We start from the raw sequence: 16,332 nt of genomic DNA on the forward strand, positions 1-16,332 counted from the left end.
AAAACATCGTTTATATTTGGGGAAAAGGGAAATTTTCGACATGTGAAGAGTTTCCTGTTTTGATTCAACTATGTAAATAACTATAGTGTCGATTGAATTAAAATTTAACCGATCTATGAATTACAATAAAATCCTATATAGCAACTTTTATTTGCAGGTCCGCCTAGCCTCGCTAAGTAATTTTACCAATTCATCATGTATTACACGCTTGTATATATTCTTAGAGGGTAGGGCCGGTTTAAATCATAAATATGGAAGCAACGAGAACAGGCGGACCCGTTCGGATGATATTGCGTGATACAATAACAATAAATGCATTTTTTAACTAAGTTTAAATAACTACTGGTTCAAAACTTAGAAAAATATTAATATTTTTTATATTTTTTTTAACCCAAGCAGTGTATCGCTGCGTTAAAACCAAAACAAATGCAGCATATATTTTACGAGGAAAAGGTCAAAATTCTATACTCTAGGAAATTCAATTTGGTAATATAGGCCAATGTATTCATTGCGAGACTGGGCGGACCAAAATGATGAAAACGAACACAATTTTCGACAAAAAGAAGCCATTAATGAAAAGGTAAGAAACAAACTATGAGGAAATTAAAAGATGTATTATTTGAAACAGCAAGACTAGGCACGATAAACAACCTGCGTGCACATAAATAAAGTAAAAAGCCTACGGTGTAAATTTATTTTAAATGATAATAAAACCTACAGGTTTTCAACATAAGCTGATATTTAAAACCTGTAGGATTTTTTTTATAAACACATTAACTTGCTACCACGGTGTTTCGCTGCTTTCAAATATAAAACAAAAGTGGCAGTATTTTTTTTGTATTGGGCATTCGGCAGATATTTGTCATAAACAGCGAGACTAGGGGGACCTGGATGATCGAATGGGCACAGACACATTTTATGACAAACTTTCAAAAACTCGACATCCTCACACAGAAGAGCACTTTCAAAGAGTTTTCTGATTGAGACCAGTTTTCCAATTCTCGTTGGGCAACCAGCAGATTTATTTTAACGTAACAAAACACCGAGACTTGGCGGACCACAATAACCAACCTGCGGAGGCAGAAATAAAGTGTAACTTATACGAAGTAAATTTATTGAAAGTTGAAAAAAAATCCAAACGTAAGCTTAATTGTTGTAGGAAATAATATAAAAACATCAACAACCCGAGCAGTAAATCATTGCTTTCTAACATAAAACATATTGAGCAGTACTTATTTCGATTTGGACAATCGGTAGGCTCATCTGTACGTAAATGAACAGCGAGACTAGGCGGACCCAAATGATTAAATTGTGCAAACACATTTTATGGCAAGTTTTTCGAAAACCCTATATTCTCATACAAAGAGCTCTTTTAAGAAATGAGAAGTAAAAATGCATTAATGATCTCAGCTCACGCATATCTCTTCTTTCACTCAAGATGGGCTTTTGAAATTTGAAACATAAATTAAGTTTAGGTCAATTAGGACATTATGAAAATTTGAGCACATTAAGCATTTTCAAAAGGGGAGAATTTCAAATTTGCATTTTCGTTACTTACTGACTGACTCACTGATCATCAAAATTATAAGGTACTTGCCGGATAGCTAAAAAAGTGAAATTTGGTAAAAAGGAAGTTTTGTATTGCGAGTTAGTAAAAAAATTCTTAAAACAGAAATTTTCTCATAATCCGTGCACCTTTAGTTGGGGAAAGTGTAGTAATTATAAGGCACTTCAAAAAGGTAGGGCTTATACTGTAAGTAAAGGCAAAAATTTGAAAATTGCAAGTTTCTTAAAACTTGTGCCGCTTTACGGTGGTGAGGTAGTTCTAAATGAGTGAAGTCACGCGCATCCATCGATTTAAAAAAAATCGACTTTCAATGCAACGTTTGACGTTCAAATTTTTGCGCGTTCAGTTAGAACGTGTGATTTCGATGGCAGAAACGGCCACCGGGAGTGATTTTTTTTTTTTTTTTTAATAAATCGCATTTAATTGAAACGAAACATATAAATAATAAATTTTAGACATGTTATGATCTGTGCATAAAAATATAAAAAGACGTGACAACGCCCGAGGAATCTCTCAACTCCTCAACAGAGGCCAGTACGATCTTTGAAAATCTACATGCCTAATCGTTCCTGTTTCGAAAAAAACCAAGACAACTTCCACAATGCTCGAGCAATCAAAAGTATGCTATCCCAACAAAAACCCTATCGGAAAAAAGGGCCAAGTTCCAGCCACCCTACAAAAAATTACCCTATCAATATCTGCACTATGGCAGTCCGTTCTTTTTTTTATATAATATGTTGAGAGGCCTCAAAAGAAAAGATAAAAGCTCCAGACTCCCTCTCAAAAAGGCCATCCAATCGAAGTAGTGATATTTACATTGAGGCCAACTTCAATCCTACTTTTAAGAGCAACACAGTTCTTTTATTTTTATTGGTTAACACTTGGCTAGTTTATGAATGAGCAATGAAGATTCTGAAAGTATTTTTTTTTCTTGTCAGTTCTCTACCTTCCCTTCACTCACCCCTCCTATGTGAGCAAACATGGTCCTCATGTTTTTCTCCTCATTCAGAAACTGGCTAAGTCTTAACCAATAAAAATAAAAGAACTGTGATGCTCATAAAAGTAGGAGTGAAGTTGGGCCACAAGGATAGGATGACCTTTTTGGCAGGGAGTCTGGAACTTTTATCTTTTCTTTTGAGGTTTCTTAAGTTATGGTATAAAAAAAGAACGGACTTGGCCACAGTGTAGATATCATTACATTGAGAGGCTAATTTTTTTATAAGGGGGAAACTTGGCCCTTTTTTCACGGTTAGATTTTTGTTGTGATTAGGCCAGCTTGATAATAAAAACCAAATTCTCGTTAGACGACCAACAGGTTTATCCAAACGTAAAGAAACAGCGTGACACAGGGAGCAAACTTTCATAGAATCTTGCGAGTTTATTCATAAATTCAAATTCGACGTCCTGGCTTAAAAGAACCTTTCAGAAGATACAAAAAAGTTAAAGAAGTTAATTTTTTAACCCAGGAAGGTCCATGTTAGGAGAAAAAGGATCAAAATAGAAATTTAGATAAATTTAAAATATATCAATTAACTATTTATTACTTGTCCCGTTTAATTGATCATTAATTCATTGTGGGTATGAGGTTACGTAGAACACACCAATTAGTAATTTAATATGTTTAATTAGGGAAATTTTATGTTAATTGTATGCTTTTTATTTTTTGGAACACCCCGAGTAACGAAAACCGTTAAAATCCAGGAGAAAATGTATTTTCTTCCTGGATCGCCAACCCTCCACCACCCCTGGATTCTCAATTTATGAGGGAGCCCATAAAGGAAATATGGGCCGTTCAGCGGTTAGCCGGCACCGTTCTCACCCACTTTTATTATTATTGCCCACTTATCCATGCTAATTACCCGACCGACACTGGCCCGGCCGTTCCCTTAAACGCCCTTTATACTTTATAGGGGCGATAGCCAGAAATGCGAAAGGGTCTCTTCGTCCTTTAACGATTCCCCTTTTCAGAAACGGGGTACTTCAGCATTAAGTAAAATACAGTAACGGGAATCTATACGAACGGTAATGCACAGATGAAATATCAAGCTCTAAATATCAACTGAGTAACAAAAATTTAAAGTAAATGAGAAAAAATAGATTATTCAGAAATCGTGAGATGCGGTCTGGTGTGATGTAGGTTTCAGAAAAACATTTTCTTTATCGTGCTAACGTTTCGATCTTTATTGAGATCATCTTCAGGGCTCAAAGTGTTTGTTTGCTGCTAAGTTGGGCACTCTCAACACGACACGCACGAATGGCACACTTACGCAGAAAACAAACACTTTGAGCCCTGAAGATGATCTTAATAAAGATCGAAACGTAGCACGATAAAGAAAATGTTTTTCTGAAACCTACATCACACCAGACGGCATCTCACGATTTCTGAATAATCATCGACTAACGGTCACTAATCACCACACACAGAAAAAAATAGACATATACTTAAACAGGCAAGAATACATTTATGGAAAAAAAATTTGATATGACAAGGAAACGTAATAAAACAGAAAGGCCTATATTATTTATCAGAATGAAAATTGAATTTTTTTCTAAAACATTGGCCAAAACTTGTCTTCTTGTCTGATGGAGGGTAGCAGGTAATTTCACCGGGGGGAATTTTCGGAAGCTGTTGGCGACGTGCCGTGCGATAATTAATCCTGACCGAGCCGGATAATTACCTGGTGCTGCTGCTGCTGCTGTTGCTGCTGATGATGGGGCGAAGGGGATGGGGGCTGGGCTTGCTGCTGGGGCCCCTGGCTCGGGGGGAGCGGTTGCTGTTGCTGGGCCGCCTGGGGGCCGGGGCTCCACGAACCGCCGCCCCCGGCGCCCCTTTCGTTCCCGCCGCCTCCGCCGAAGCTGCCGTTGTTGCTGCCTCCGCCGGAACCGCCCATCTGAAAAAGAAAAGCAAAAACAAACGATTAAACTTCTTGGCATTCGGTCACAATTAAATTTGGTCCGCCTAGTCTAGTTAAGTTTTCGACAAATCAAATAATGAATGGGGGCAAGATTCAAGATTACGTCCATTTTCTTGAGTTCAATTTAAATATTATTTTGTTTGTTTCTGTTCTTATATTCCCTAAGTTAGATTAAATTTAAAAACAATTATAACAAATGAACAAAAGCTTTACATAAAATCCAATTGCATGTATCACTCTCATTTACTCACCCATATCACATATAAATTCGTTCGTAATATAAATATTATCTCTTACTCTCACCTATCTCTCTATTCTCACCCTTTCACGTTATGTCCCATGTCCCTCTTCCATTTCCCACCCGCCTTCTTCCCTTTTTCCCTACTTTATCTGACACTCAATATGTCTTTTTTTACATTCCCACGCCCTCATCTTTCTTTTTTTCTCTCTTTTCGTTCGCTCAGCCACACACCCTCTCTCTTATTCCTCCCTCCCACCACCACCCTCTCTCCATCCTCCTGTTAAAAACCTAGTACCGCAGGGTTCTGTCTTAGGTCCACTTTTATTTTCCATCTACGTCAAAATACATAATTGCTTCTAATAGTTACAATAAATATTTGGTGTACGCAGGTCATCTCCAGGTTGACTTCCATGTGCCACCTTCTGAATTAGAAGATGGCTTTAGGAAGGTGAACATGGATGTTGAAAGTGTTTGTAAACGGGCTGCAAGCAAGAAATTTTTCAAGGTAGAGAAAATGAAAACGATAGACATTGGTAGTTCCCGATATGTTAACACCTTAGATTATAAATCACTTAGTAGAACAAAGGTACTTGCAACTGACTTGCTTATTTCGATTCTGTGAAGTGCTTAGGTGTTACAATTAGTGAAACGCTTTCATGGGACTTGCAAGTAACATGGAAAAGAAAATGCATAAGAGTGGTGTTATAATTGGGCAGAAAACTACAGAAAGCTATGAATTCCTCGGTTAGATACATTTTTGGTGGTTACAATGAACTCTGTACTCCATTACTATCAACGTTTGAATATGGTTAATGTCGAATGTAGGAGATTTTATTTTTCAAGTTTGTTTCTCTGTGGTTTGTTCGATTGTTGATCCCTTCAATATTTATACAACCAATTTGTGACTAGAGTTCGGCTTGAATTGACATCAACCAGGGTTTTTTATGTATATTTAAATATGCCTCCATATAAGATCGCCACTTAACAAAAATTATTTTTAATCTATTCCTGCAAAATGTGTAATTCCCTCCCCGCCGATCAAAAAAATAAATAAATAAAAACCCACAAAGAATTAAAAACCTAATATACAGTTCTACCTATCTATAGAACCTCTAAAAGGAAAACATTGACGTTTACACGTCACGTGGAAAAAATAATTAATTAAAATAAATAAATAAATGTTAAAAACTAGCGTAAAAATTAGTTTAGAAAAATACATTTAAACAATTTGTTTCGGCTATTGCCGAAGAGAAAAAAAATAAAATAAAATTGTTAACGAAATGAAAATAAAGTAACTTAACTAAAATTAAAATAAAAGAAAAATAAGTTGAAATTAATCAGTAATTTGGAATCTTCGCAAGGAACCAACTAGTCACAACGAAGAGCAAGGTAAACGTGTACTTACCACCAGTCACGAGTCGCCCTCGTCGGAAGAATCGGCCTCCGCGTCGAGCTCGAGCGGGCCTCAGCCAGAAGCAACTTGTTTTGCAAATCGTGATGGTTTTCCAGCCAGTCTTCTCGGCCCCCTTTTGTGACCAATATTGGCTACTTGCACGGACTCGTTTAATGAAGAAATAAAATAAAATAAAACTTAAAATAATGGAGACAATCGTAAGAGTCGAGGGAACGAAAGATGTACAGCCTTCTCTCATGCCTTGAGAGCAACAACTGGCTTAACCGAGACCCCCCTCTTTAAGATCAACGGTCACCTTTTAACTGTGATTCAATTAAATTACTTACTGGCGTAAACACAATTGTTTTGTTATTATTTTGTATAGTATTGTTAAGTTAGCATGCTAAAAAAATATAAAAAACTTGTAAAATATTGTAAAAAGTAGAAATAATAAATAAAGTTATACGAAATTATACTATGTATACGTTTGATACGGTATATATTCTAAAAAATTTATTTAGAAAAGATGAATGATTAATAAAAGGTGTAATTGCTACCATTACATTATTTATTATATTACCAAATTATTGTTCTATGGCTCTGTTGCTGCTTTATATATTTGCATATTTTTTGTTATTGTTGACCTTGCAGAAACCTGTACCCGTGGCACAATAAAGTTTTTCTTTATTTCTTTCTCCCTCCTTCCTCTCACTCTCACTCTCTCTCTCGCTCACTTCTTCTTAACCTCTCATATCTTTACCTCACACACGTATGCCCTATCATATGACATGACTTGGTAATAAAACAATCGTACAGTTTCATAACAAAATCAATAAAATCTTATACATATACAACAATAACACGTGATCATGGTAAAATCTCAAAGCACTTTTGAGTGTTGAAATGGCGTATGTTTAATATTTTTAACAGGTATGATTATCTTTATGTTGGGGAGCATGGTGAATGACCTATTCGGTCAACTGACATCAACGTGATGCACATGAACATTATTGAACTTTCTATTTTACATCCTAAAAACGGTTTATTTACGAGTTTATCAAAGCTTCCAGTTGTTAATAAAAATTTTATTTAGAAGAGATGAATGATTAATAGTAGGTGTAAAACCCATTCATATTGTTTAATGTTTTAACATTTCCTCTTTGAACTATGATAGGACTTGGACTTCATAGTAAAATAAGGCTATTTGTATAAGGTGTTTGACAAAATGGGCCTGCGAAGGGAGAAAGTAGTCTAAAAGCCAACGGCGAGAAGCCCTTTTCCCGGTTTTTCCGTTGTGAAAGGGGTGGGCTCGAAGGGGCGGGGGCGGCCCTGAATGAAACGGGGTTGTAAGTACATGTGTGCGTGCGTGCGTGTGAATAGTAAATAGAGATGACGTCAGGGAGGGATGCACAATCTCACCCCCGGACGGCACCGCCACCACCCCTCTTGTCAAACCATACCGATCCCCAATACATCAGGGGCCCCCTGCACCACCCGCGACGTATTTCTTTCCTTCCCGACAAAACCAACCCTTTTCACGTTTATTTTTACGTATAGAGGGACTAGCATGAATCTGCGAGTCATACTTTTTGTACTCAAAATTCGTTTATTTTTGGGGAAAATATTGCTGTCAGAGGCACCCGTACAAAATAAATTAATTTGTTTATTACATAACAATTCGGAGAATTCTAAAAATTCTTTTTCCTCTACAAGGCGATACGTATACCAAAATTTATCAATAGCCGACTGTTTTCATTTATAAATAAAGCATTGTACATATTTTGAACAACTCATCAATTAACACATTATACATCTTTTTTCCCCATTTTTTTACAGTATTTTTTAATTTATGAATATAGATTGAAAATACAAGTCCCTGAAGTTAGACAATTTAAAAAATTCTTTAATTAGTGTCTGTGGTTGCCAGGCGGCACTGAACACAATGGCAGCATCGGTGGTAACGTCCAGAGTCGGTGGGACTGCATTAGGGTCAGACAATGGGTCAAATAACAAAATTATCCTTGTCTGAGTAGGACTACAGGGCAGAGGGGCAATGAAGAAGACGATAAATTGGCCGAGGAAAGTTCAATGAGGACACATATTGGACTAGAATAATAGTTGGACTATTGACACCGCAGACTCCAGAGGCATATGTTTAGCTGGGAGTAGCAGAAACAAGCCTATGCAAATACAGCAAAGAACAAACAGCCGAACATATCCAGTGTTGATGCGAAGGCCTATATTAAGCTGAGATTCCTAATCCTGAGAGGAAAAGCTACGGCCTGAAGGATACACACGGGTGTCCTTGAAAAAGCTTTGGGGTATAATAAAAGCCTTAAACTAAACCGAAAAGCTTTAGGTTTAAAAAAAAACGGAGATACTGGTTTACATAAAGAGCTCCTATATAATCTAATCTGTGGTTACTTTCTTTTAAAATCTGAACGTTTGACTTAAGTTTAATCAATGTCAAATCATGAAATAAAATCATAAACAGAGTGTTAGGCTACTCGTGTTTCAAACTTTGCCAGTAGATTCTACATTCAAAATGGAACCAAAAAGACTTATAGTTAACTATGGTTCGAATCTCAACAGTTTCGGATTTATTCACCTTTTTCTGAATTTTTAAGATTTCACGACCTTCCTTTAAATAAACAATGATAACTCCAAAACTAGAAGGTTTTGGACAAATCCGATGATACCATTGAAAACTACGTTAAATTTCCAATAGGATGTGATCAATAACTAAACTTAAATAAGCTTTTTAGTTGTCAAAACGTTGAGAAATAGTTTTTTCCCCCCAAAGTTGAAAAACTTTGTATGGTGATTCTAAACCTCTATTTCCAGATCTAGAGACCAGCAAATTTCAGAAAACATACTCCATTTAATATCCTTTTAGTGGTATAATTGCTTTTTTAATTACTTTTTTCAAAGATGAAGAAATTGATGAAGGAAAGGGGAAAACCATGGTTGACGGATTAAAGATTTAAAAAAAAACTAAAGGAAATTTTGAATGAATTTACTGAACTTTTTTAATTTTGGTTCGAAACCGAAATTGTGCAAGTGTTTCCTTACTTACGATTACAACTTTGTTTATAAGATTATTGTATTAATATAAAAGCGTATAAAAATAATGAAATTATATAAGAGAAATATATAAAGAGTACATAAATAATGGGAATAAAAGAGTATTAATATCAAAACGTTTTTAGTTATCTATGTGATATCTCGTCAACACTGTTATAATTGTAAAGCAACGGATGCTGTCCGCTGCTGAAAATTTTAAATTTAAATTAAACTTTTGAGTTGCAGTGGCTAATATAAGAAAATGGGCTCGTTTGTGAATTTTCGGAGGGTGGAGAGCATTTCGAATCAAAATTAACAAGTTATGTTTTTTTATTATTATTTATTAGTTAATCTTTTCATCTTACCAATCCGTCAACGATAGGTTTTCCTTTTCTTCATCAATTTCTTCATATTTGAAAAAAGTGATTAAAAAACCAATTACACCACTCACTAAAAAGGGCATTAAATCGAGTACGTTTTCTGAAATTGGCTGGTCTCTAGGTTTGGAAATAGACGCTTAGAATCACCACAGCAAATTTTTCAACTTCGAAAAAAAAAAAATTTCCCCAAAGTTCTGGCAACTAAAACGCTTATTTCACAAACGTTTATAAGTTTAGTATTGATCATATCTTATTGGAAATTTAATGTAGTTTTCAATGGTAACAACGGATTTGTCCAAAACCTTCTAGTTTTGTAATTATCATTGTTTATTTGAACGCAAGGTCGTGAAATCCTAAAAAATTAGAAAAAGAGGAATAACTCCGAAACTGCTGCGATTCACACCATAGTTAATTAGGACTTTTTGGTCCCATTTTGAATGTAGAATCTACTGGCAAAGTTTGTAACACGAGTAGCTGTACATCCTGTATTTGCCTTAATGATCAACAGTTAAAAATGACTTATGCTTATGTTTCGTAATGTATCATATGGATCAACTTGACCGATTTCACTTCTAGCATAGCTATACTTTCATTTTATGGCCGCCGCATTCTTGCCTTTTACCAAATCTCGTACAAAAAGAGGATCGAGTTTGCAGGGAAAAAAAAATCGAGAGCCAGTAACGGCCAAAAGTGGACACGAAAGTCCAACAAGCCCCGTTGTACAGCTTGAGAAATAATTGGCGTTTCCGAAATAACCCAATTCGGCGAGATCAAAAGAGGCACGAGTCGTACCGGAACATCTCGAGTACCCGTTTTCAGACGGAATTCGCAGACTTCTAAGGGGTTTTTGTAAACAGCCTCTTTTAGCCCTTTGTTAAGGCCTAATTACCCCGTACGCCGGGCCGCGTTTTCCCCCGACGAGAGGAATCGCTTTTATAATCCTCTCGTTCCTATTGTTTACAACTGTGCATGAAACAGATGAAGCATCGACTTCTCCCCCCCCCCCCAACGAAAATTAATAAAACAATCCTATTTCCAGTCGTTTGCCGCCCTGGGGATGAAAACAGACAACTGAGGTGGGGTCTTTTGTAATTGAAATGAATCCACAGGCTAAATGCCCCAGAATATCCTATGGATCACTAATCTGGTGGAACAAAGCTCAACAAAAAGTAGCTACCCAAACATTAGGCAGCATACAAAGACTAGCAAACCTATGTGTCACAGGGGAGATGAGAACAATCCCTACAAACGCATTAAAAACTTTGCTAAACCTACCTCCACTGGAAATATTCATACAAGGAGAGGCTAGGAAAAGCTCACTTAGACTCAAGAAACAATAAAATTGGGAAGGAACTAAACAATTCGGGCATACAACCATTATCAACAAACTCAGACACCCATTAATAGAAATGGGGACTGACTACATGATCCCGGAAACAATCTTCACAATTTCCTATAAAGTCTCAATGGACTATAAAGGTCAGGAAGAACACAGGAGAGCATCAGATACAATGATATGGTACACAGATGGCTCCAAAACAAACGAAGGAACCGGATCAGGCGCTTTCTGTACAAGCCCAAAACATGAGCAATCAAACTCATTAGGGAAGTCCACTTTGGTCTTTCAAGCGGAAATACATGCCATCAATGCTTGTGCCCTGGAAAATCTTAAAATAGATTACACTGACAAAAAAATCCTCATAAGATCAGATAGCCAAGCTATTAAAGCATTAGCATGTAAAAGAATCACATAAAAATTAGTCAGTGAATGCATCCAAAATTTCCAAAACCTAGGGGAAACACAACAACCTGATATCTTGGGTGCCAGTGTGGGTGAATTTTGGGTAACGAGAAAGCAGACAGACTGGCCAGAGGAGGATCTGCAAGACCATACATAGGCCCCGAACCTATTCTTGGGATAACAAAAACAAATATAGAATATTCCATCGCAGAATGGATCCAAGGAAAACAAAAGGAGAAGTGGATACACTCTAGCGGTGCTAGACATAGTAAACTTATGATGAAACAACCCTCACCGAGACTGGCAAAAACACTGCTGCAATTGGAAAGGGCCAAACTCAGAGGAGTGATAGGACTACTAACCGGTCACTGGTATCTGAGAAAACATCTACACAACATGGGTATATACAGCGATGATCCCATTTGCAGATTATGTAATGAGGAGGAGGAAACATCCACTCATATCATCTTCGAATGCGAAGCAACAGCTCAATGGAGGTTTAACCTAATGTACGGAAAAAACTTAGGGAATCAGACAGCAACGACAGTCAATCACCTGATCTAAGAAGAAGGATTGAGTCTATGGCACTGAACTAAGGAACTAGGAAGGTGCAATAAGCCAGAAGGCTGCAGTGCCTGGGGGATACAAACCCCGCTTCCTAGTATCCTTTTCCACCATAACATACCATACCACACAAGCTAAATGCAATAAGAAAATAGGATGGAGATCTTCATTACAAGAGAAGTACTTATTTTATATAGCATGTGTTAAATTAACCGCCTTTATTATTCTCCGTAATCTGACTATCGTAACAGGTACAGTTCAGTCGTTTCTAAGTGGTCTATTTGTTTACTGGGCACATTGGCTTTATAACAAAATCTGTTAAATTGTGAAATATTATAAATATTTCTGTAAATTGACTTTGAAAAATGAGAAATAATAAAAGAAACGAGCTTTTAAGAGGATCAATACGTAAATTTTAAAAACCCAACTCTCATTTTGCATAAAAGCTATGGGTTTGTTCAAGGCAGTGTCTTAGTAGTAAAAAGTCAATTCGGGGAATTGTTTAGTTTATAGTGTGTTTTTGTACTGTGAATCAATTGTGGTTGAGTCAGGTGTAGTTTTGCCATTAATTGAAGGTAGGGCCTTTGTTCCCAAGTTATTAGTAATAGTCTAAATGCTGTGGTTGTCTTTCTGATGATAGGTATGTTTTCACCCCGACCTAATTTTGCTCCTCTATTTTTTTAAATCACGGGATGGTTTCATGTCGTCAACAGCACTACCATAGGCTCCTTGGAGTAGGATCTCGATTGAGGCTTTTCCTCTCCTATTTGCAAAAATCTATACCTACGCAGGCCGTCACATAAACATAAAACGTTTTCTGCGGTCTCCTCTTCTTCCTGACATTAACGTTCTGAACAGTGGTTCTTTGTTTCTTGTCAATACTCCTATCCAGAGGATAAGGCCTAGTACATACAAGAAGTTGAATCGCGCGATCGATCACATTGTGACGCTTGAACTTACTTTTTTGGTTCAGTCTCAAAATGGAAGTCGAAAAAGTAGTTTGTTTATGGTATCTCTACCGTCGTTATAAATTAAGAAGACAAAGACAAAGGCAGTATTGGATTCATCCTATTTTGACAGATAAATTCACACACAGTATGTTCGCAATCCTCTATACAAAGTTGAGTGAATATGAGCCAAAATTTCTCAATTATTTTAGAATGTCAGTTAACTCTTGACAATTTGTTGGACTTGATAAAATTCGATATTTCATCATCATTTCAATGTATGGGGGAATCCATATCGGCAGAAGAAAAACTCGTGGTAACGTTGAGATAAGTGTACTTATTTAATTTTTTCTTATTTTTTTAAAATAATGGTATAAAATCGAAAAGGTTGACATTGTAGAACAAGATTGTAGTAAATATGAAAAACGCATTTAAGACAGTATATGAATATTAAGGATTAAAAAACATCCAAAACTTCCGAATTATGCTGCGATGCTGCACTGCTCGACGAAAACACATTCCATATAGCCGGTCTTTTTTCTATTTCGTCGATATATCACAAATATCCGTCTTTTCCGCCATCGCTTGGAAATCGCGCGTTAAACTGAACAGTTGTACTAGGATGTAGGTACCTCGAGAAGTTGGTCAATCGCGCGTTAGTTGGGGAAACTTCGAATCGCGCGTTGGAGCGCCTATTGAGCAAAAGCGCGCGTTATTATGTGTCCGCTTGTGTTACCACATTGGTATTTCGCTAACGCGCGTTAGCCCGATCGCGCGATTCAACGCCTTGTGTGGACTAGGCCTAAAAGCCTTCTCAGGCGGCAGTGTACTGCCGGGGATCCAACCAAAGGCCTCGTTCTCTTGCGGTTACTTTCCAGCAGTTACTTGGTATTGCCTCGTGCCTGGGGTATCGTTCCACCAAGACTCATTAAGGATGGCACACAAACTCGTCAGGGTCACTGTCTTCTGCCATGAATTTCATACAATTCCACGTTCGTTTTGCCTCAACCTCACATAAGGCCAAGGCTTTAGGTATCGCTTGTATGTCGGAAAAAAATTGTTATCTTGAATGTGTTCCTACTAATTTTATTTCTCTGTCATGTTCAATTGCTATGGTTTCAGAATGGAAAATTGTAGCATATTAACTATTTTTGGCAATGGTCGGTTGTCCTGTATTAATAGTCAATTCAAAGAGTTTTGTCTTTGATATTGGATACGTTTTTGTAGTGTAAGTCAATCTGATCAAAGTTGATTTAGATGTAATTATGTCATTGGTTGGAAGCTGTCTTTATCGTAATTTGTCTACTGGTTGGTTATCTATGTCGTAATAGTCAATTCCGATGTGGTTTGTGTAAAAGCTTTTGTAGCTATGTCAATTGTAATTGATTCAGTTGTCAATTCTAAGAGGCAGGGTCTTTATAGAAATAGATGAATGTTCTAAGCAGTTCTTTGAAGCAATAATCAATTCCCATGATATTTCGTTTTGCATAGTTGATATTTCTTTTGAGTATTAGATATTGATTTTTTTCTATTTTTGCGCCAAACCATAAAACCAACAGAAATGAATGATTGGAACCGACCAACTTTTATTTATTCTATATATTACATTGTGTTTTATTAATTATACAATTGTTACAAATGAAACAGGTCAACTGGCCAACTAAAAAGGGCTTTAAAAGCATGTTCTTAAGTTGTAGAATAATAACGGCTATAGTTTAAACGAGGCAGATGAGAATACAGGCCTTGTACTTAGCTACTTAGCGGCACCCGCTAGTTTTGTCCAGAAACCACTTAGAGTTGAAGGAAGTTGGATAAATCATTCTCTTTTTTCGACGGGTAGTACAGAACACGGTGGAGATAAAAGCAGAGAATTTATTTTTGCTCGAAAATAAAAGTCAATTAAGAGAGATCAGGTGGATAAAAAGTCGAACGCGGAAGACGTTAAGAGAGGAAAAGTTGAGGCACATCACAAATAAGGATTCGAGGATGTAAGTCTGGGTCACGGCTGTTTGCGTAACTCGATTTTTCCCTTTTTGTTTTATTTGTGATATTTTTCTCTCTTTATAAATTACTTTGCGGCTTTCTGAAATTAGGCTTTGAAACAAGCACGCTAACTATAACCGTTCATAATCGTAAATTCGCAACAACCTATAGATCAGTGGGATGTTCGTTGTAAAAATGAGGGCTTAGGAAGTTTAGGTCGTATATCACAAGTTATGAACATAAAACAAATTATGAAAAAATTAATTTTAATAATAAAAACTATCCCATAAAATTAAAAACTATCACATTTATTTTGATCAATGAGCATAATAACTTTTGATTTTTAAAAGTCTAAAGTCATCCCACAGACCCAATGAAGAAAATCTTACCAAGTCCATACGAGTAAAGAAAAATGAACTTTTAATTGTTTATTAAATATGTAATTTATTTACTGTTAGAAAAATAAAATTCAACGGGTTTTAGGATTGGAAATGTTGCTAATTCAAATCTTATACATAGCTTTTAAGAAAAAGACGGTTTAAAAAAAAACGATATTTAGAGGTCGTGGGATGTGGTCTCTGGTGTGATGTAGGTTTAGAAACAGTTTCACTTGCTTGAAAAAAAGTTTCAATTGTTTGAAAAAGTTTCATTTGCTTGGAAAAAGGTTTCATTTCTTCGCAAAAAGGTTTCATTTACTTGGGAAAAAGTTTCACTTGCTTGAAAAAAGTTTCAATTGTTTGAAAAAGTTTCATTTGCTCGGAAAAAGGTTTCATTTGTTCGAAAAAAGGTTTCATTTACTTGGGAAAAAGTTTCACTTGCTTGAAAAAATGTTTCAATTGTTTCAAAAAGTTTCGTTTGCTTGGAAAAAGGTTTCATTTGCATGGGAAAAAGTTTCATTTACTTGGAAAAAAGTTTCAATTGGTTTGTAAAAAGGTTTCAATTGTTTGAAAAAAAAAGTTTCTTTTGCTTGGAAAAAGGTTTCATTTGCTTGGAAAAAAGTTTCAATTGCTTGAAAAAAGGTTTCAATTGTTTCAGAAAAAAAGGTTTCTTTTGCTTGGGAAAAGGTTTCAATATGCTTGAAAAAAAGGTTTCATTTGCTTGGGGAAAAGTTTTAATAGCTTGAAAACAGGTTTCAATTGTTTGAAAAAAGGTTTCATTTGCTTGGGAAAAAGTTTCACTTGTTTGAAAAAAGTTTCAATTGTTTGAAAAAGTTTCATTTGCAGGGGAAAAAGTTTCATTTACTTGGAAAAAAGTTTCAATTGTTTGGAAAAAGGTTTCAATTGTTTGAGAAAAAAAGGTTTCTTTTGCTCGGGAAAAGGTTTCATTTGCTTGGAAAAGTTTCAATTGCTTGAAAAAAGGTTTCATTTGCTTGGAAAAAAGTTTCAATTGCTTGAAAAAACGTTTCCATTAGTTGAAAAAGATTATTTGGAGATGGTGAGATACGGTTTGGTTGTAACGCAAATATAGAAAAACATTTTCTTTATCGTAACAACGTTTCGATCTTTGTTAAGATCATCTTCAGGGTTCAAATGGTTTGG

The 16,332-nt window shown here is 36.1% G+C and overlaps 1 protein-coding gene across 4 annotated transcripts in view; it reads right to left on the reverse strand.

Moving 5' to 3' along the window:
• The window catches only part of LOC106672101 (trithorax group protein osa), a 198,004-nt gene that overhangs the window by 132,482 nt on the left and 49,190 nt on the right, over positions 1 to 16,332 (reverse strand). For all 4 annotated transcript variants that reach the window (XM_014403246.2, XM_014403244.2, XM_014403247.2 and 1 more), the window contains exon 3: positions 4,246 to 4,458. In XM_014403246.2, the coding sequence (XP_014258732.1) occupies positions 4,246 to 4,458 (213 nt within the window). The remainder of the gene's footprint in view (positions 1 to 4,245; positions 4,459 to 16,332) is intronic.

This window comes from Cimex lectularius, unplaced genomic scaffold (assembly GCF_000648675.2).
Source record: "Cimex lectularius strain Harlan isolate CLEC.00 unplaced genomic scaffold, Clec_2.1 scaffold93, whole genome shotgun sequence".
Classification (NCBI taxonomy): Eukaryota; Metazoa; Arthropoda; class Insecta; order Hemiptera; family Cimicidae; genus Cimex; species Cimex lectularius.